This window comes from Delphinapterus leucas, chromosome 11 (assembly GCF_059928025.1).
Source record: "Delphinapterus leucas isolate spDelLeu-1000000601 "Yukka" chromosome 11, BTC_Dleu_Yukka2, whole genome shotgun sequence".
Classification (NCBI taxonomy): Eukaryota; Metazoa; Chordata; class Mammalia; order Artiodactyla; family Monodontidae; genus Delphinapterus; species Delphinapterus leucas.
The window spans coordinates 55,492,963-55,514,058 of record NC_143139.1 but is presented as its reverse complement, the minus strand read 5'-3'; the positions used below and the strand labels follow the sequence as shown (position 1 = coordinate 55,514,058).

General features: G+C 39.2%; 1 protein-coding gene across 2 annotated transcripts; it reads right to left on the bottom strand.

The window, feature by feature from the left end:
• Positions 1–99: 99 nt before the first annotated feature.
• Positions 100–18,004, bottom strand: CCT2 (chaperonin containing TCP1 subunit 2). 2 transcript variants are annotated; one of them, XM_022571550.2, is made up of 16 exons: positions 17,895–18,004; positions 17,092–17,166; positions 16,922–16,987; positions 16,045–16,156; positions 15,145–15,221; positions 14,900–15,012; positions 13,849–14,051; positions 12,679–12,779; positions 12,256–12,383; positions 10,225–10,328; positions 6,921–7,040; positions 6,424–6,552; positions 6,124–6,227; positions 5,736–5,835; positions 4,174–4,315; positions 100–381 (listed from the first exon to the last, which is right to left on the bottom strand). In XM_022571550.2, the coding sequence occupies exons 1-16, from the start codon at positions 17,895–17,897 to the stop codon at positions 351–353; spliced, it is 1,608 nt and encodes a 535-aa protein (XP_022427258.1). In that variant the 5' UTR covers positions 17,898–18,004; the 3' UTR covers positions 100–350. The 2 variants fall into 2 exon arrangements, with proteins under 2 accessions (XP_022427258.1, XP_089777109.1); XM_089920983.1 differs by lacking the exon at positions 4,174–4,315.
• Between the last annotated feature and the right edge of the window lie 3,092 nt (positions 18,005–21,096).

Genomic DNA, 21,096 nt, shown 5'->3' with positions numbered 1-21,096 from the left:
TAGTTAAGCTGGAAACTCTACACTGAAACTATAATCATTCACTCCCATTAAGCAGAGTTAAAACAGGATACAAATCACTAAAGTCAGGTAAGAACTAGGTAACTGTTCAAATTTTTATTTTGATGCACAGTAAGAGAAACGAACTCTTAAATCAACTGAATTTTATGGAAAATGAAATAGCAAATAAATTAGACCCATGTTAAAATAGAAGGTCAGTTAAATGTCCAAATCTTAAGGATATAACAGCCACAGGTAAACTTCAATTCTATAGTCTTCTTTCAGGAGGTCAAGGTCTTTCAAACACAACTTTACTATGAACTGCTCCAGAGCTCAAGAGCATATGGGAATGCTTAACAGGGGAGGTGATCAGGGACACGTTTCCTGCAAGAATCATAAAACGTACAGTTAAGAAAACAAAGGCAACGGTGACAATGAAAAGCATGATTGTAACCAAAGGTCTATATTAAATACAAACATAGCTATAATCCTACTTTTACTAAAACCAATTTTAAATGTATAAACAGAATGTTTCTACCTCACAGTTAACATCCCTTAATTATTGTATTAAGAGAACAGGAAAAATCTGTGGAATGTGAAGGCCTGTAGGTATTCAGCAGTTCTCAGCTTCTCATCCAAACAACCTACTTACCAAATATGTATTCTCCAGAAAATGGTTAATTCATGTTTTTAACCAATACTTTAGTGAATTTTACTAAATTAGTCAAAGATGGTTCTCTCAATCAGAAGTTGTAAAATGACAAGGCTTTGGGGTTTCTACATTAAAACCTCTGGATCACTATTCTAAATGAACAAAAACAAATGCCAATAGATAAGCTGGTGATGGGGTTAGGTAATTCACTAAAGTATGCCAACAGTACCTCTCACACCTGTGATGTTAAAACTTTTATTTTCTGGTGACCATACATACTGAATCAGGAAGGGGGCGTGGTACGGATACTAGCGAAATTTTTTACTTAATGACTGTGGAAACACTGCTTCTAGAGGCAAGCACAACACTTGAGAAGCAGAAAAGGCATAAAAACAGATCCAGAGAGTACAGCATACTGGGATCATACAGTATAAACCTTCCAACCTCGGTAGCTGATAGGAGTATGACCCAAGGATGTCAATATAGAAAAAGTTATCAAGCAGCTGTCACAAAGCACTGATCTGAAAAATTAATTCCCTGGAGGTTAATAATGAGTTTGAAAAGAAGTGCATAGCCCAGTACATTTGGGAAGGCTGAGTTAAACAAAATTACTCATGTCTCTTTACTGCAAATTACGCAAATTTCTAATATATTTAAAAGAGACACTTAAACTTTGAAAACAGTGATATCAGATCAAACGAGGTACTATAGTTTATATTTCAAATGTGGTTGAAGGTACTAAGGTATAACAAAGATTTCTGAGGGTGGGTGCAGCTATGTGACCTTGCTCCCAAGTCAGAAAATTTTACTTATAGAACTCAGTTTCCTTTTGCTATCATTCTGCTAGAAGACATCAGACACTGTAACTGTATTTAACCACCTTTGGCGGCACTGCTTCCAGGAAAACTGTGTCAACTTTTCCTTCTCTCACTATTTTTCCATTTCAAAGTATGAGTGCTCCTTATTACCCTATCCTCCCAATACCAGGAGCAGAGAATCTAGATTTTTCAGCCCAGTCCTTTCCACTCACGACAGTAGATTTGAATAGCGTTTCAGCTTTCTCTCCACATCCAAATCATTATTTTCTACTCTTTCCTTCCTTTAATAGTAAGAGGATAGTTGCCATTCATAGAAGAGAGCCAATGAAAGGAGTGCTGCAGGATTCTGCACAAAGAACTTAGTCCACTTAGGGCATACTTTCCTAGTAACATTGCTACTTCCCTCCTGTCCTCCTCTGTTCTCCAGATCCAGCAGCTGCTGGTGGACTGCACCCCTCTTCTGCATCGATCATTCCTCTCTATGAAACTGCTCCCACTTACACACACGGAATTGTCACAGTAATGACCCATACCTCCTCTAGCTACTATCCCACTTCTCGACTCCCATTCACAATACACTCCCCGAAGAAGTAGTCTACGTACATTTCCTCCAACTCCTCTTTTCCCAGCCTCTATCGAATTTACTTCAGACTTCTGCCCCCTCTATTCCACTAAAACTGCTCGTTAAGACTACCACCGACCTCTGTTGCTGAATCGAATTTTTAGGATCAATTTTCAGTCCTTATCTTACTCGACCTATTTGCATCATCTTGGCAGTTGACCACTCCTCCTCCCCAAATACTTCCTTAATTTGGCTTCTGGGACACACATTCCCTTGGTTTTCCTCCTATCTCAGTGGCACCCCACACCCCGCAACCTTAGCATTTTGTATTATGGGAAATTTCAAAAGTATGTATAAAAGTAGAGGTTGTATAATGAATCCTCATGTATCCATCATCCAGTTTAATAATTACCTAAACTTCACAATCCTTCTTAGTGACCCTTGATGGTTGCTCTGAATCTTCCCAAACTTATTACTGGAATTCTCAAGCACTCAGTCCTAAAAAAAACCCTTTCCCTTCTTTAGCTACGTTCACTCTCTTGGGGACTCAATCAGTCTCATGGCCTTATATAACACGTACAGGCTGACAACTCCTAAATTTATAACTACAGCTCAAACTTCTCCCCTGAACTACAGACTCAACTATCCAACTAACCGCTTTCTCAACAGACATCTCAAATGTCCAAAAACGGAAAACCCCCATCTTCCCTCCCAAAGCCTTCCTCCACCTAAGAGAAACTCTTACTTTTCTCAACAAAAACCTTGAATTACGGGCCCCAGTACTCTTTTTTCTTTTTTTTTTGGTTTGTAACTGTTGTTTTGTTTGCTGGGAATTTCCATGTTTTATTCCTGAATTAAAAATGCTTAATACTGTCATGTTAAAACACAATTCAGGGCTTCCCTGGTGGCACAGTGGTTGAGAGTCCACCTGCCGATGCAGGGGACACAGGTTCGTGCCCCAGTCCGGGAAGATCCCACATGCCGTGGAGCGGCTGTGCCCGTGAGCCATGGCCGCTGAGCCTGCACGTCCGGAGCCTGTGCTCCGCAACGGGAGAGGCCACGACAGTGAGAGGCCCGCGTACCGCAAAAAAAAAAAACAAAACACAATTCAGATTTTTCTGATGAAATTTATTTAGAATTGTTCTTTTTTTCTTTCTATCCTTGGAAGAAATGGAAGTGTGTTTAACGTATTGGAGAAATGTGGCAATTATTAAGGCGCTCTGAATAAAAACCTTATAAGACACTCCCCCCGCCCCAAACACCCTTGAATTATCCAATCCCTTTCATCACAGACCTTATATCCAACCCATCATCAAATTCTGCCGGCTCTACCTTCAAAAATAGATCTATTATCAATCCCTTCTCACCACCTTCACCTCTATCTACTGGTCCAAGCCACCATCCCCTTCCCTCTCCCTGAACTTCCACTAACAGGTAAAATAAATGGTTTTCGTAACTACTAATTAGCAATTAGTAGTTAATTAATTAATTAAAATTATTAACTGAATCTTCAAATGTTAAGATTTCTCTGGCCACTTAATCATTTTTGTGTGAATGAGTTTTTAAAAGAATTTTCATCTCAGAAAAGCTGCTGGAGGGACTTCCCTGGCGGTCCAGTGGATAAGACTCCACGCTTCCACTGCAGGGGGCGAAGCCTCAAGGAACTAAGATCCCGCATGCCACACGGCACGGCCAAAAGAAAAAAGAAAAAAAAAAAAAAAAATGCTGCTGGAATAGGAACATGTAGGGAACTCTGCATATTATGTGCTTAAGAATGTATATATGAAAAACTGTACCCAGGACAGAAAATGACTAAACCCAACTCATCCTGGTAAACAGACATCAGTTCTTACTACTACACGCCCACCCCCAAGTTCTCTGGTTTTTGACCTTCCCAAGTCTGGCTCTTTATGTGCCCTTTCGATCTTGAGGGCTACCCTGTGTTACCACACCCTTCTCCCCACCTAAGCTTTTCTGGCTTAAATCTAAGAGTTGTGTGATTACATATTTTAAATAACTTGCAAAATACTGTTATCTAAACAAAATGGCTCCACTTCCCATCAACTACAATTATCAAAAATATACCTATTTTTTGTTTCCATGTTAATTTTTCCTAAGAAATGTTCTTTAAAGTGTTATGATACCTTGGTGCTGCCTTGATGATGTTGTCCACACGTAGAATCACCTCTGCTGCTTCAGCTGCACTTAAAAGAACTTGTCGCTTCACTTGGAAACTTTCTGTTATACCCAGCATTGCCATATCTCCAATGGTACCTTCCTTCATATCTGGAAAGTATTTACTAAATAAACAACTAATCTTAACATATCTAATGATGTTACAAAACATACCTAATGTTGTCTCAAAATTAATCCTGACTTATAAAAAATAAGATTACAACTAACTACTCAATTTACTTAGAGCATTCTCATCAGACTATCACTCAAGGAAAGCCTTTTAGAAAACTGGAAGGTCAACTACTGATCATCTGTATCAATGGAGAGTAACTATGTCAAATAATGAAAAATTTATACACAACACTGTATCACCCATCTTTCTCTATCTACAAATAAAACTGCAGAAAATTTGCTCATCACTGAACACACCATGGATTCTTAAGAACTGGAAGAGAATTTAGAAGTCATCTACCTTTCTTATTAGAATCCCCCTTCATTTTCTGACAGATTATTCCTTAACCTCTCTCTTGTCCAGTGACAGGACTATCTACCCTCTAAAATTGTTCCTTTTATGTCCTAGACATTTTGCTGGGAAATTTTCCAATCTGAATTAAGTCCTCTTTTTGGCCATTTTTATGTTATGTAACAGAGATCTACTCTCAAGAATGTCTCAGAATAGGGCTTCCCTGGTGGCACAGTGCTTGAGAGTCCACCTGCTGATGCTGGGGACACGGGTTCTTGCCCTGGTCCGGGAGGATCCCACATGCCGTGGAGCGGCTGGGCCTGTGAGCCATGGCCGCTGAGCCTGCGCGTCTGGAGCCTGTGCTCCGCAACGGGAGAGGCCACAGCAGTGAGAGGCCCGCGTACCGCAATAAAAAAAAAAAAAAGAATGTCTCAGAATAAGTTTACTGTGAGATTAGGAGTTAATACTAATTATAAGAGATACAGTAAAGTTTACACTCATTTGAGAACGTAAGTACTGTTTTTATATACTTAAATCCTACGGTCGTTACATAACAAACAAGTTAAAAATCTTCTAACTAATGTTACACCCCCCCTTAGGGAATAATAACATTTTGACAGTGTAGAGATTATGAAGTTAAACTTTTTTCTAGAATGTATAACGGCTATAAAGGCAAGGGTCACAGGAATCTTTTATATGGTTATGAGAATTCATCATTTTTAAAAAATAAAAAAAAATAAAAGAACCTGGTCAAGAGTTACTCTGAACAACTACCACAGGAGCTTCCCTGGTGGCGCAGTGGTGAAGAATCCACCTGCCAACACAGGGGACAAGGGTTCGAGCCCTGGTCCGGGAAGATCCCACATGTCACGGAGCAACTAAGCCCATGTGCCGTAACTACTGAGCCCATGTACCTAAGCCTGTGCTCTGCAACAAGAGAAGCCTGTGCACATCAACAAAAGGTAACCCTCACTTGCTGCAACTAGAGTAAGCCCACGCACGCACAGCAACATAGACCCAACGCAGCCAAAAAAAAAAAAGACCACATGGTCCCAATTAATTTCTTACCCAGTCCAGCAGTTGTATTGCCTTCACTATGGGCTGCTCGAAGCTGTGCCACCAGATCTGCACTGTCATAGCCTGCATTGTCAGCTATGATAGTTGGCAACTATGAAGTGAAGAAGACATGGTAACTATTCTACTAAAAGAAAGTTAATTTACTAACTATAAGAAAAGCTTTCTAAAATTATACATTTAGAGACAACGTAAAACCTGCTTCCTTTTAATTACTGCTCATAAAGAGGATAAACTCCAAAATCAAATTTAAGCAGTGTGAACCAATTCTTAAAGCCAAGAAAGTTAAGTATTTTCTGCCCAAGAGAGAAGAATGGATTCATTTAAAAACCATCAATACCTACAAAATTTAAATTCAAGGCTCTCTTTTTCATTAACTTACCATTCTCAGGGCTTTAGCATAAGACTCCATTGCAACGGCTTCTTTGCCTGGTGTTCTACTTGCAAGCTGTGTCACAGCATGAGCCATCAGCATCTCAGAACAGCCTACAGATTAAAAATCCAAGAACATCTCATTATGCTTAGCTGTCTCCCAGACACTAAATTAGACTGCCCTTAAGATATATTAAGCATTAACTATTAAGTGCGAAAACAATATGAAGTTCCTATAAGAAACATTAAAGCCAAAGCCACTACTACGATTCAAGAAATAAAATATGTTCAATATTTTTCAAATGCTTACCTCCTCCATAAACTGTTCTAGAATCTTTCACAGTTTGGGCAAGAACACAAAGAGCATCATGCAAAGATCTTTCTGCTTCATCTAAAATTTGTTGAGTGGCACCACGCAGAACAATGGTGCAAGCCTCACCTAAAGTTAAAAAAAAAATAATATTATGTCACAGTGAACACTTAGTTATAAAACATAAAAGTTTGCCTTCTATTACTTATATAGGTTATACTCGGTTTTGAAAGCTGACATGTCTTCCATTGCTACCTTCTCTTTGCTAACAATCCACACTCCTAACAGTTCTAAGCTATCTAAAACAACTATATTGAATATGCACTGTTCACAACACAAAGTTAACATGAGGCTGCCCTCAAGAGATTGAAATTAGAATTTCTCAGGAACTAAGACATACATTCCAATAACCATAGTAACTAGTAACTGTTTGTTTCACTTCAAAAGAGGCTACTAAAGATTTAGGAACCTAAACCAGGATCTACATAATCCCTCACCAAGGGCTACCCCAGAAAAGTGAATCAGTTTGTCTTCTCCAATCATGACTTCCTCAATAAGTTTGCAACTTCCAAGCTTCACTAGTTCTGGGTGGTCAAAGGTAGATGCAATTTCACCACCTATGAACAAAAATATACATTAATTAAACACATAACAGGTTTAAAATTTGTTTTCTAACAAGCAGTAATGAACAGAAAACATAATATTTAAGTTGACTGCTTACTATACACCAAGCACTCTGAAGCAATTCATACAAACTAATTATTTAACCTTCACAACAACCCTAATAAGACAGGCTTCATTTATCACCCCATTTAGAAGTGGTAAAACTGAGGCAAAGAAATGTTTAGTTTCTTATCCAAGGTTACATAGTTTGAACAAATATGAAGCTGAAATTCAAATACAAGCAATCTGGCTTCAGACCTATATGGACACACTGTGTAATAATACCACCTCAATTGAGATTCTGACATTTACCTTTAAGCCTGAATTTAAATTCAAATTCTCTTCTGAATTCAATATAGAAGACCAGTACTCTTATGAACCAATATCCCAAAACAAAACATGAAAATATTTGACTAATTTTATTATATCAACAGATGTACTGACACTAGGAACTGCTTAAAATAGTGAGCACTTGGGCCTAGAAAAAAGGGGAAGTGTATACTGAGGATTTCCCAGAGCAAACTTAAGGAGAAGTCAAAAAACTAAATTCGGGCTTCCCTGGTGGCGCAGTGGTTCAGAGTCTGCTTGCCGATGCAGGGGACACGGGTTTGTGCCCTGGTCCGGGAAGATCCCACATGCCGCGGAGCGGCTAGGCCCATGAGCCATGGCCACTGGGCCTGCGCGTCCAGAGCCTGTGCTCCGCAAAGGGAGAGGCCACAAGTGAGAGGCCCGCGTACCACAAAAAAAAAAAACAAAAAAAAAAACAAACTAAATTCATTTTATTCCTTAGGTATTATTTTTATTCCTATTTTCCCTCCATCTTCCATGCTATAAACACTTCCTTTCCTGGTTCTTAATTAAGCAAAAGTTAGGTTAATTTTTAAAATCCTTTTCTCAGACTTCCCTGGCAGTCCAGTGGTTAAGACTCTGCAATTTCACTGCAGGGGGTATGGGTTCAATCCCTGATCGGGTAACTTATGCCACGCGGCTTGGCCAAAAAATATATAAATAAAATTAAATCCTTTTCTCTAGTTCATTACTCTCTCTTTTAATAGATTCCCTCAATCATCAACCAACCCCTTTCCCCACACCTTACTGATAAATCTGCTGAATAACTGATGATTTCTATTTTACAATTAATTTATAAAAGGGACTCTGGTCTTCCCAACTCCACTAATTTATACTCATAATCTGTATAGTTGAAGCTCTTCTTACTTGTGGTTGGCAAATTCCTGAGACTGCATTGTATCTAGATGTGAGACACAATAGATGTTCGGGACATCATATCCCCCAAATGAGACCAATTTGGCTTATGAGAATTTTCACTTATCCTACACTCATTCATGTGCATCTGCTTACAAAATATTTCTAGACATTTGCAAGAAGCAATTTCACACATCTTGACAACAGATGTTACTAAGGATGGGAGCCACCATGGAGTCTACTTCACAGCCATACAGTTTGGTGTGCTTGGTGCAGTTAATTTTCTCCTGAGTGTATGTGGCAATTTCATGTTATCAAGTCCTTATGATATCAACTTATCCCATGAATGTGCTGTATCATTCACAGTTCTTATGTCATGTCTTTAATTCTGTTGCATTAAGGGAAGAATTAAGTAAACATGAGCATCATAAGTTTTATTACCTTAAGCATCAAGTATGTAATAACTTTTAAATCAAGTAAACCCATTTCCAAATAATTAATGAAAGTAAAATGTCTCTTTTTAGGTCAGAACACTATGCTTCTCAAATTATTAAAAATGGCTTAAGAAGTTATTTTGAAATGAGACCAATCCTACCACCTGCTTAGTATAATTTAATTTCTTCTAATACACAGAGCAGTTCTGAACTGAATCTGATGTTCCTAGTGGCTTTACCTAAAACCCCACTCTCCTTAATTCTCACTGCCAGATAGCAAGCCAACTTTCCAGCCTATTCATTCATTTTCAAATGCCTGAAAGTTAGAGGATAAAGACTGTTATACTTAGTTTTCAAGGGCTGTTTAGAGGTTACTTTAAAAACCATTACTAGAACAAATTTAAGTGAACAACTGCACTCTATGTCTCTTTGATGTAGACATACCTGTAGACACACTTTCTAGTCTATACTCGGATTATAAAACTCATATACGTCTACTGAAGGATACTGGAGTAAACTACTTTTCATCATACGTTACTGGAATGTTTCACACTTATTCAACGTTTATTACTTTCATAAATTTTAAAAAGCTAACAGAAGTAATGCTTAAGTATTTGACCCACTGTCTGGCATATAGTTAAATGTTCAATAAAGGTTACTATTCCAACTGCACTATCACACAGGGCATAAAGCATTCAACTACTCACTTAGCACTAAAATTAAATGAATAAACTAGGTAAGACTTAAGACTCCTTTTTTTGGGACTTCCCTGGTGGTTCAGTGGTTAAGAATCCACCTTTCAACACAGGGGACGTGGGCTCGTTCCGTGGTCGGGGAACTAAGATCCCACATGCTGCGGATCAACTAAACTGCACTCCATTAATGAAGAGAAGCCCGCGTGCCACAACAAAGATCCAGCATACCGCAACTAAGACTCGACACAGCCAAAAGAAACAAAAAACAAAAAAAAGACTCCTTTTTTTAAGCTTCAGTTTATTTAGACTATGTTTAGAACAGTGGTCCTGTGGATTTGTGAGAAAAGACAGTATCTTTAAAACAACACAGGGGCTACCCTGGTGGCACAGTGGTTGAGAGTCCGCCTGCCGATACAGGGGACACGGGTTCGTGCCCCGGTCCGGGAAGATTCCACATGTCGCAGAGCGGCTGGGCCCGTGAGCCATGGCCGCTGGGCCTGCGCGTCTGGAGACTGTGCTCCGCAACGGGAGAGGCCACAACAGTGAGAGGCCCGCGGACCGCAAAAAAAAAAACAAAACAAAAAAACGGCAAAAATAAACCTACACCTATGGCGAAGCTAGCATTTAACTTGGTATATTAAAAATAATGTAAAGATATCAAAAAGTATGTCAGATTTCAGAATAACTTTAGATTCTAGGATCCTTAAGGGAATCTCTTTGTCCTCTTAGCAATGAGTTAAATACACTAACACTCAGTAAATCCAAGAGTAATTATTATGTTAGAAATTAATGCCTTTTTCCCATACCTGTGACAAGAGCGAGGCGTTCCACACCTGCAAAATCTGCATGCTCAATAGCCATAACACCAGCAGCACCAAAGAGCTGTTCAGGATAATTATAAATTAATTGCCTATAAATAAAATATAAAAAAATATTGTTCAAAGTGGTTACTTCACAAGATAAAATACATTAGACTAAAAGACATGAAAATTTTTTTACCTCACCAGTAATCAAAGAAATGCAAATTAGAACAAGATAACATTTCTTACTTATTATTGTATAATACTTTATAAATTATACTAGTGCATCCATGTTAGTACTGAAAATGGGTATTGTTTTATATATTGCCATTGACAGTATAAAATGAACCAATAATTCTGAAAAGCAATTTAGCAGTAGTGCATCAAAACCCGTATCTATGGGCTCCCCTGGTGGCGCAGTGGTTAAGAATCTGCCTGCCAATGCAGGGGACACGGGTTCAAGCCCTGGTCCAGGACGATCCGACATGCCGCAGAACAACTAAGCCCATGTGCCACAACTGGTGAGCCTGTGCTCTAGAGCCCACAAGCCACAACTACTGAAGCCCGCACGCCTAGAGCCTGTGCTCCACAACAAGAGAAGCCACCACGATGAGAAGCCCACGCACCGCAACAAAGAGTAGCCCCCGCTCGCCGCCAACTACAGAAAGCCCGCGCGCAGCAACAAGACCCAACGCAGTCAAAAATAAATAAATTAAAAAAATAAATTTAGTAAAAAACCAAAAACCAAAACAAAACTCTTATCTATGTTTATATGCTTTGATTCTACTCCTGAGAATCTACAGCAAGAAAATTCAGATATTAATTAAATGAAGATATATGTAAGAATTTTTATGTAGAAAACTTTCCAATGTCTGTGAAGAGAGTGTTTGTGTAAATCTCAACTTACCAATTATGAAAAATTTGTAATTTTAGTAAGTAAAATATATATACTGTTAGGTTAAAAAAAGCATGTTATAAAAGTTTATACCATATAATCACAACTAAATGAAGAATTGAAACAACATACACACACACCACGAATCAACTTAATAAAAGAATTTCTGGGAGAATTCTGTTCCTTCTTTATACTTTCAAACCTCCCAAAATGAGCAAATGTTACTCATACAACAGGAGTAAAAAGGACATCTGTTTAAAAGTTTGTAACTTAAAAAAAGCCGAAGAAAAAAATTTCATAACTAGTATAAAGCACTGCTAAGCAAAATGTGCCTTATCAGAATCATAGATCTCATAGAAGTTTAGAAACTAGCTTTTTGTGGGTCGTGGGCTCTAGAGCACAGGCTCAGTAGTTGTGCCACACGGGCTTAGCTGCTCCGCTGCATGTGGGATCTTCCCAGAACAGGGCTCGAACCCCTGTTCCCTGCATTGGCAGGCGGATTCCCAACCACTGTACCACCAGGGAAGTCCCTAGTAACTAACTTCTAAAAGCCCACATACATTTGGCTTAAAACAATTATTTTCCATCAAATGGTAAATCTCTCTCTCAAAGTTAACTACTGCCTTTTCACTGAAATGCCGTTTCTCTTGGTATTTTTCTCCATTCAAAATAATCCATAAAAACCTTAGATACTGAATATTAAGAATACATGGGGAAGGTTTACACATATTTTCTTCACACAAATTAAAGATAAGCACTAAAACTCTTAATACTTTTCACCTCTTCATCCTTGTTTTATTCCTATGCTACCATTAGCTTTTTCCTACTTCAAACCCCCATCATTTAATGTGGAATTAACTCTCTCTTCCAAATACAGGTATACTACAGCCCAAACTAATAATGTAACTGCCAAACCAGAAAACTGTTATTGTTGACACAAAAAAGTTTAATAAAGTATATTAACATACATTTTCACTAAAATCATTGTAAGGCAAATGCCTTGCTGTACAGTTTTATTTACATTTGGAAAAAAACACTTCCTAAATAACTAAATTCAATATAAAAGAATTTTCCTAAATCTTTGCAGAAAACAATCCTTTCTTGGATTATTATAAATATTGTTAGCACAAGCATACACAGACCTGTTAATAAAGCAATTTATCCCATGCTTAAGAATACGTTCAACTTTCTCCTTCATTTTTTCCTTTTCTGCATGTTCTATTTCGGCAACTTTTGCTGTAGAATCAACTCTTACCCGGGAACCAAATATCTAAGACAAAGGAAATCATAAAAAATAGCATCACTTTCCTTACTCGCAAGTTTCATAGCATATTTAAACTTTTTAATGTAAATACACCAAAAACTATGTGTGCATGTGTGTATGCATGTGTACAATATAAACATATATTTATATATATAAAATCAGAAGCTAAGAAACTATATAAGAATAAATATACATTCAAATGTATATAAACCCTATAAGGGTTTTTATTAGTGCAACTGATTACCAGCCCAAGTTTACAGTAGCTAGCAATCAGAATTCCAAGAAATGTAGTTTAACGTACCTTAATTTTGTCTGTATCCATACCAGTATTTGCAATAAGAATTTTAGCATTTTCAATTCGCTTTGGTTGATTTACTCCAATTTTTTTATCCAACAGAAAGCCTACAATATAAGGATAGTATTGTATTACATATTTCAAGGCTGTGTTAATAAATCTTTTAAGGTAATCTGCTTTATCAAATTACTCTTTTAGAAATGCTATACAGCCCTTACATATAAATTCAATCAAGAATATTTTCAGAATTGTTACTCCTGTGAAACAGAGACAAACAACATGCATTTTTGCAACAAAACCCAGACTCCAAATCACTAACTGGTAGAGCAGAAACTGTAAAGCACAATTTACCCCATTTTTTCCTTCTCTGTAGAATAGAATGCCTACACTTTCTACCGTTTATTTTGTGAATACACTGTGAAGATGCTTTGAAAAATTCACACTCTAAGAACAAAACATACTATTATTAAGGAAATTGCAGCTGCTAACTCATTTATCACTCTTCAAGAACACCAGAAACTATATTCTCAACACCTGCCAACTAATTGGTATGACCTACCCAAACCCTTCCTAGAGAATACATGTAATCCTGGAAAAAGTGCCATTTGACAATAGCTGACTTCTAGTTTAAAAAAAAAAAAAAAAAAAAAAAAAAACTACTCGGAGCTTCCCTGGTGGCGCAGTGGTCGAGAGTCCGCCTGCCGATGTAGGGAACATGGGTTCATGCCCCGGTCCGGGAAGATCCCACATGCCGTGGAGCGGCTAGGCCCGTGAGCCATGGCCACTGAGCCCGCGCATCCGGAGCCTATGCTCCGCAACGGGAGAGGCCACAACAGTGAGAGGCCCGTGTACCGCAAAAACAAAACAAAAAACAAAACAAAAAAACAAAGCCAACTACTTCTCTTTATTAGAGACTAACTTACTTCATGGTATAAAGTAAAACCTAGAGGTTATCAAAAGAAATGCTGGGATAGTTTGAGAAGATCAAGCACACTGTCAATATAACAAATGAATTAAGATGACAAAAATGGCTGCAATATGATTTGTGTCCTTAAAGACAAGTTTTCTGGCTTTGCAAAGTGTCACTAGTCCTGACTAACTAAAAGTGGATTCACTCAGTACTTAGTTTTCAACAACTGGTCAAGGCTTCCTTTCCCGTATTCAAAATGTACATACCTTCATCTAAATAGGAATCTACCATACTTCCTCCTAGCTTCTTGATGACATGAATTGCCTCCAGATTACCAGAGCCTTTCAGTCTGAGAACGGCTTCCACAGCTAACTTAGTAAAGTGGTCTTTGTGATGAGTAAGAAGTTTTGAAGATAATGTTGTTCCTGCAATGTTCATTAAATCTTGACGGAATTTAACTTCGTCAGAACTAAAAAAGCAAAACAAAACAAAAAAACGAACAAAAAAACTCAGGCCGGTTCTTAAAATGCTTCTCTGAAGTTATCAACCCTGTTTTACTTTTCAAAATTTATCCAGATACTTTTTTGTCAATAGACTTTCACCTCAACCAGTCAGGGCTCTAAGTCCCATGAAAAAAATTAAACCTTATCAGTAATCAAGAAATACAAATTAAAGGATACTATTTTCCCCACCAAGCTGGCAAACTACCGAAAGAGAAACACAAGCAAACAAAAATTTCAAGAACATGGGAAACGAGGCATTGTTATACAGCTAGTGGGACTGTAAATTAATGAATTTTTTCTAGAGCACTACTTGTAAGGTAAATAAAATTGCCTTTAAATACATACATATCTTTGGACACAGCAATTATACTTACTTTCTAAAGTAACAAGTCTGTCACAACACTATAAAGCTAAAAACTGTCGAAACACAAATCTCCAATTATAGATAGGTGAATTATAGCAGTCACAAAATCAAATGCATACCTCTACTAAAACTAATATTACAGAAAACACTGACACCTCGAAACTTTTCTAGTTATTCAACTAGGTTAAAGAGGCTAAAAAACCCTCTATACAATGATACTATTTATTGTGATTATACGTGCAAAAAAACCCCTGGAAACCCAAACTTTAACTTTAGTTACTACCTCTGGGGGGTAAGGTGGGGTTTTTCTGGGTTTTATTGAGGCAGGATGAGCCAATAGAATGTTTGTGTATGCTTTTCACTGCTCTCTAGACTTCCTGCATTGACTGTATTTCGAAAAGAACATTTAAACATTAAATGTTTGAAACAGTAGTGTTTTGGTATACCGACCCATGATCGACTGCAGAATTCAACAGAGCCTGTCTTGCCGCCTTTGTGGCTTCTCTCCAACCCGCAATAATGGTCTGTGGATGAATCTTTTTTGCAATTAAAGATTCTGCTTCCTATTAATAAACAGTGGAAGACAAGCATGAATACTAAATCTGTAGTAAGAAGTTGATTACTTCTGATACTCAAAACCACAGTAGCAAAAAAACCCCAATAAGACGAAGTTGAAGTTGCTCAGATATTCTTACCCTTAGTAATTCTGCTGCTAAAACAGTAACAGAGGTAGTGCCATCACCAACTTCATCGTCTTGAACCCTTGACATATCTAGGGGGGAAAAAAAGCTAGTTATTAACTCACTTACATTAGATTCTGCTTTTTAAATTACTTCTTGGTAGCTTACCTAATTCTCCAAATATATCCACTACCAATCTAAACCTCACTTATCTAGGTTTCCTCACCTGACAAATTCTTTGAACTTTTCAGCCTGAAATACAGTAGTTTTACCATCAGTAAGTACATGGCACTCCAGAAGACTGTATTTTAAAAAAAATTTTACTGAAGTATAGCTGACTTACAATGCTGTGCTAATTTTTGCTGTACAGCAAAGTGGTTCAGTTGTACACATATATATATTCTTTTTCATATTCTTTTCCATTATGGTTTAACATAGAATACTGAATATAATTCTCTATGCTACACAGTAGGACCTTGTTGTTTATCCGTTCTATATATAATAGTGTGCATCTGCTAATCCCAAACTCCCAATCCATCCCTTCCCCTCCACCCTTGGCAACCACAAGTCTGTTCTGTATGTGAGTCTGTTCCTGTTTCATAGATAGGTTCATTTGTGTCATATTTGATTCCACATATAAGTGATAGTATGTGGTATTTGTCTTTCTCTGACTTACTTACTTCACTTTGTACAATAATCTCTAGGTCCATCCATGTTGCTGAAAATGGCATTATTTCATTCTTTTTTATGGCTGAGAAATATTCCATTGTGTATATATACCACATCGAGAAGCTTGCATTTTAATAACGATAATAATCAATTAAAAAGTAAATAATCAATGAATCGAAAGGACAGTCAACACAGCCTATTTAAAATTGTTTCCAAATGTTAACAAAATGTCATCCTCAGACTCACCAACTAAAACTTTAGCAGCTGGATTGTCCACACCAATGTTTTTTAAAATAGTTGCACCATCATTGGTTACCATAAGAGAAGCATCTCGTCCACTGCTTAACAGAATTTTGTCCTAAAAGGAACATATTTGGTTCAAGTTAAGATATAAGTACATCTGGAAGAACGCACAGATTCATCAGTACTCTCATATATTGCTAATGTGTAAATACTCTGGATGGTTATCTGGTAGAATACATTTAAATTTTTTCATTGCATACACTCCCCCCAAAAGCAAACCTTGGTGTCCTAACCTTTGTCTACCCCTAAAGACAGCAGAAGAACAGAGAGACATGAACAAGGCTGTTCCGATACTGTAATAGCAAAAGCAATGAACGCAAACAAAGGGTCCCTCACAATACAGTAATAAATACAAACTATAAAAGAAGATACAGAATACTATTTGACAGTGAGAGGAGGCAGTATATATATTTATACTGAAAGGAATTAAAAAAGCCAAGCTACAGAAAAAGTACATACAAATAATATCTATCACGTAACAGAACAATGTTATCTATTACAGGGAGAATATATAATATAATATCTTATAATACATAAAATACCTGTACATCTACATAAAAATAAAGACATTGGTTAGATTTATATCCAAATGGTAACAGTGTTTGCCACTGGGGAGGTGAGTGGCACTGGGGATAGTGATCGAAGGGGACTTTAGCCATATGGGTTCTGTTTTGATTTTCAGTAAGGAGTATATATCCATATCTTAACTTTTACAATTAACAGTTAAGTTTTAAAGACAACAAAGCATCCAAAAGAAGTTTTTGTATCTCTAACGGCTCTAAAACAACATTAAAAAATTTAAATCGCCTGTTTTTCTTACCATGCCCTTGGGTCCCAACGTGCTCTTTACCAAGTCTCCAATAGCAATGGCACCAACAAAAGAAGACTGGAATAAAAATCAGAGATGGTCAAAATCAACTTCACAGGCTTAAAATTTTTTAAAAACCAAAAAAACTACTGTATCTTTATAAGAATGAGATAAAGTCTTACCAGACGAGCTGTCTCTGCTCTCTCTTCATCAGCTCCAGCCTTGAAGATATTAACAGGTGCAAGGGAAAGGGACGCCTAAAAAAGAAAACCAAGACTCAGTTTGAATACCAGTATTCTTTAACACATGTACTTTGATGCCTTCCACTAGACTTACAAGTAGATACCTAAGAGAAAATTAATTTACGGCACAGGGTACTTTTTTAAACAAATGAACCTATCATCGGAGCAGTCATTTATTTAAAGCGGAAGGAGGGACTTAGGTGACATTGCATTTTGGATCTCTAAGCGCTTCAGGAATAAAAATTCTACCCCAAAGAGATCGACTGTAAGTATGGCCAGACCAAAGATGGCAAAGATGATTTTAAACTAAGGATAAGGCAGGCAGGGGTGGTAGGCCACTTGCGCGACAACGACCGCCAGGAGGACGAGGGGACGCTGCGGCCTCGCTGCCATCTTTGCCCTCTGGCCGCTCCAGGCCCCGCCCCGAGAGGGAGGGGGAAGCCCGTCTCGCCGACCCGCCCGGTGCACTAGAAATTTCTTCGCTTGGGGTGAGCTCCAAGCCTCGAGGTTCTGGGGCTGTGGAGAGGCCGAGTCACAACAAGGCGCTGGCCTTCAGGCCCATGCCTCCCCTGTGGGCCCGGCGCAGGCCACACGCCGCGGCCTGCGCCACGTGCGGCGGGCCCGGGGACAGACACAGGGAGCCCGCGGCGCTGGGATACAGATGAGGCAGCAGACGGCGGGGGACGGCCGAGGACGGCCGAGGACGGCAGGCCCTGGGCAAGGGCCTACAGGGCCAGACTCACCATGGTTCCGAGGAGTTCAGCACACACGACAACTCCTCACCAGCTCGCGTCCCAGGCCTGAGGAAAGAGAGGCCGGAAGTAAGAGAGACCGGAAGTGACGCCACACGCTCTGCCGCAGGGGGCGGAGCCCCGCCCGGCGCGCCGCTCGCCCTGGCACCGCCCTTGGGGGAAGGGAGGGCACAGCGTTTGAGGGGAGCCCCGCGGTTCGGAAAAGCTGCCAGTCCCGCTGGAGGGGCGGGGCCTCGGCTGCCGCTCCGCTCCCTTTCGAGGCACCCGCTGGGGACCAGGAAGGGGAGGGTTGGAGATTTTGCGTGAGGCCCGGAGGTTTGGAGTAGAACTCACCAAGGTGGGAGGGACGCTGCGCTGTGGGTGTTGCCATAGCAACGGAGTTCTTTCTCGCACGTTTAATTTTTTTCTTATATTTAACCTTTAAAAAAGGTTGCTTAAAAGTACTACATGTACAGAGTTTAAAGTGTTGTATACTAATGTAATAGAGGTGGGGCAGGCACGTGGCTGTTAGAGAGCCACTGGTAGCAGTCCCGCTCAGCCATTGGTTGACGTCGCAGGGGACCCCCCCCACCCCCACCCCTTTCAAGGTCCGCTAGCTTTGCGATTAAAGTCAGTATTTCCTGCCCCAACAACTCGCCTCCAGATTTATTGGCCTGTTGTGCAGCAAGCAGCGCGAGCTTGGGCTCAATAACACTAATAATGGAAAACATAATTCACCAACCACATTAATTCCTCTCCTCAGAAGCAACCACTCTCAACTTTTTGAGCTTTTTAAAACATTTACCATTATATTCCTAAATATTTTATTGCTGTTTTAATTTTAAACATTATTTATTAAGATGGAGGAAGACATATTTCTTTTACTGGATTGTAAAACGCTGTTCTCAATTGGGCTGTCCAGGACAAGGTCTTGTGAGCTCTGATGGAGACTTTTACTTTGTCCGGCTTGCTCACTTTCAGGAGGTTTTTTATTTCACTCATTCTCCCCTCCCCCCAACACACAGTTGTAGAGATGACTAATATCCTCTTACATAATGTCTTTGTAAAGAGCAAAATCAATCCCAAATATTTCCGTTTGTTAAGAACAGTTTTTACTTTCTCTAAGTTGACCCCTAGGACATTTAAAGCAAAATTTTTGTACTTAAAAAAAATGTTTAGCTTTGCATCTGATACCTTTTTCTCCCTTTGACTAACTGATCTCTTAGCAAGCTCTTGGATTGTGGCAATTGTTAACATTGGTGGGTGTTTTCAATTTAAAAAAAAAATATTTGGCTGCGCCTGGTCTTAGTTGCAGCATGCGGGATCTTCGTTGCCACATGTGGGATCTTTAGTTGGAGCATGCGAACTCTTAGTTGCAGCATGTGGGATCTAGTTCCCTGACCAGGGATCAAACCTGGGCCCCCTGCATTGGGAGGGCAGAGTCCTAGCCACTGGACCACCAGGGAAGTCCTGATATTTTCAATTTTTAATTGTTCTACCCTTCAGATATATGCTAAGAGGGTTAGTTTACACCAGGGATTGACAAACCACGAGGCGCCAAATCCAACCTGCCACCTGATTTTGTATGGCCAGAGAGTTAAGAATGATTTTTATATTTTTAAGTGATTGAAAACATAAAAACTTTTGTGATACATTAAAATTATATGAAATTTATATTTTGACACCCATGAAGCTTGGTTGTAACACAAGCAAACTCATTTTTATACTGGGCAATACAATACAGAGTTATACAATGGAAGAGTTGAGTAGTTGTGACAGACTCTATAGCCCATAAAGCCTAAAATATTTACTATCTGATCCTTTCCGGACAAAGTTTGCTGACCCCAGTTTACACTATTTGCAGGGTCCATCATGAAAAGGGGTGTTCAGATTGGACAAATTATTATAAATCTACCAAGAGTTTTGTGTTCTTTGTGGGAAAACTTGCTCTTTTTTCAGGAAATGTACCTCAACCGGCAGATCTCAGATCACACAGTGTAATGAGAAGTCACAATAACAAGGCGCTAAGATACCTGCACAATATTGAAAACAGCTGTTTTTATTGTGGGCAAAATCACATGTGGAAATATGTCCTCTGGCAGGCAAGTCTGAGACTATGGGTGATGGAGAAGCCAGCGACCCCTCCCTGCTGGTCTTTGGAGTGGCGGTGGGGAGAAGCATAGCCAGGGGCTCTTGGATGGGAACTGGGAGGCAGGCTCTGCCACCTGTGGAGCAGAGGCCAGAGACAGCCAGGAGGAGCCCCCTATGAGGGAACTCCCAGCAATCTGTCCTTTCTCTATTGCGTGTGTTTTTGACTTTTCCTCCTTTCCTGTGTCATTTGGTGTCACCCTTGTATGCCAGAGGCTAAACAGCTTCAGGAACCAGACTGCGTGGGTTTGGATTTCAACTCTTCCATATATTAGTTTTGTAATTTGGGGTGGGTTCCATAAGCCTGCCTACTGTGATCTATAGCAATGTGAGAAATAACAAAATGATTTGTTTTAAGCCACCAAGTTTTTAGGTGGCTTGTTGCACAGCAACAGATAACCTAAACACTCCTTTAACAATGCCTTTAAAAAAGCATTTATCCAGTTTTGCTTCCATTTTAGTCTCCTGCCTTATTAAAATGCCATGTCCTCTATTTTATCCTCCATATTGATTTCAGTCATCTTTATAAAATGTTATTTCTCCAATGTTTAAACCCTTCAAATTGTCTCACCTCATTTTGAGTAAAACAAAAACTCCTTCGCATTCTATACCTATGTGATGTCTCTCATTTCTCCCTTCTCTATCCCCCCAGACTGCCTTTGCATCCTATGCTCCAGGCATATGGAACCTTTGCCACCACTGAACATCGTGATCTTCCTACACCTCTGTGCCTTTGCACATGGTATTTCTTCTCCCTAAGATATCCTCTCCCCTCCTGCCCTCATCAAACACCTCAGGGATTACCTCCTGTAAGCCCTTCTCGAAAATCTCCATTCTCAGGCTGAGTTAGATGCCCTTCCTTTGTATATGCCTTTATCACATCACATATTCAGCATTGGAATAATTTTTTTCAATTCTCCTAAGTATATAGCTACTACTATTCTAGAGGTATCACAGAGATGGTAATTCCTTATACCTAATTTATATCTTAGGGCTTAGTCCTCTGGGGGGAGGAAGGACACTGCCCTCAGTTAGAAGGGCTGTTCTAAACTACAAATTCTTTTGA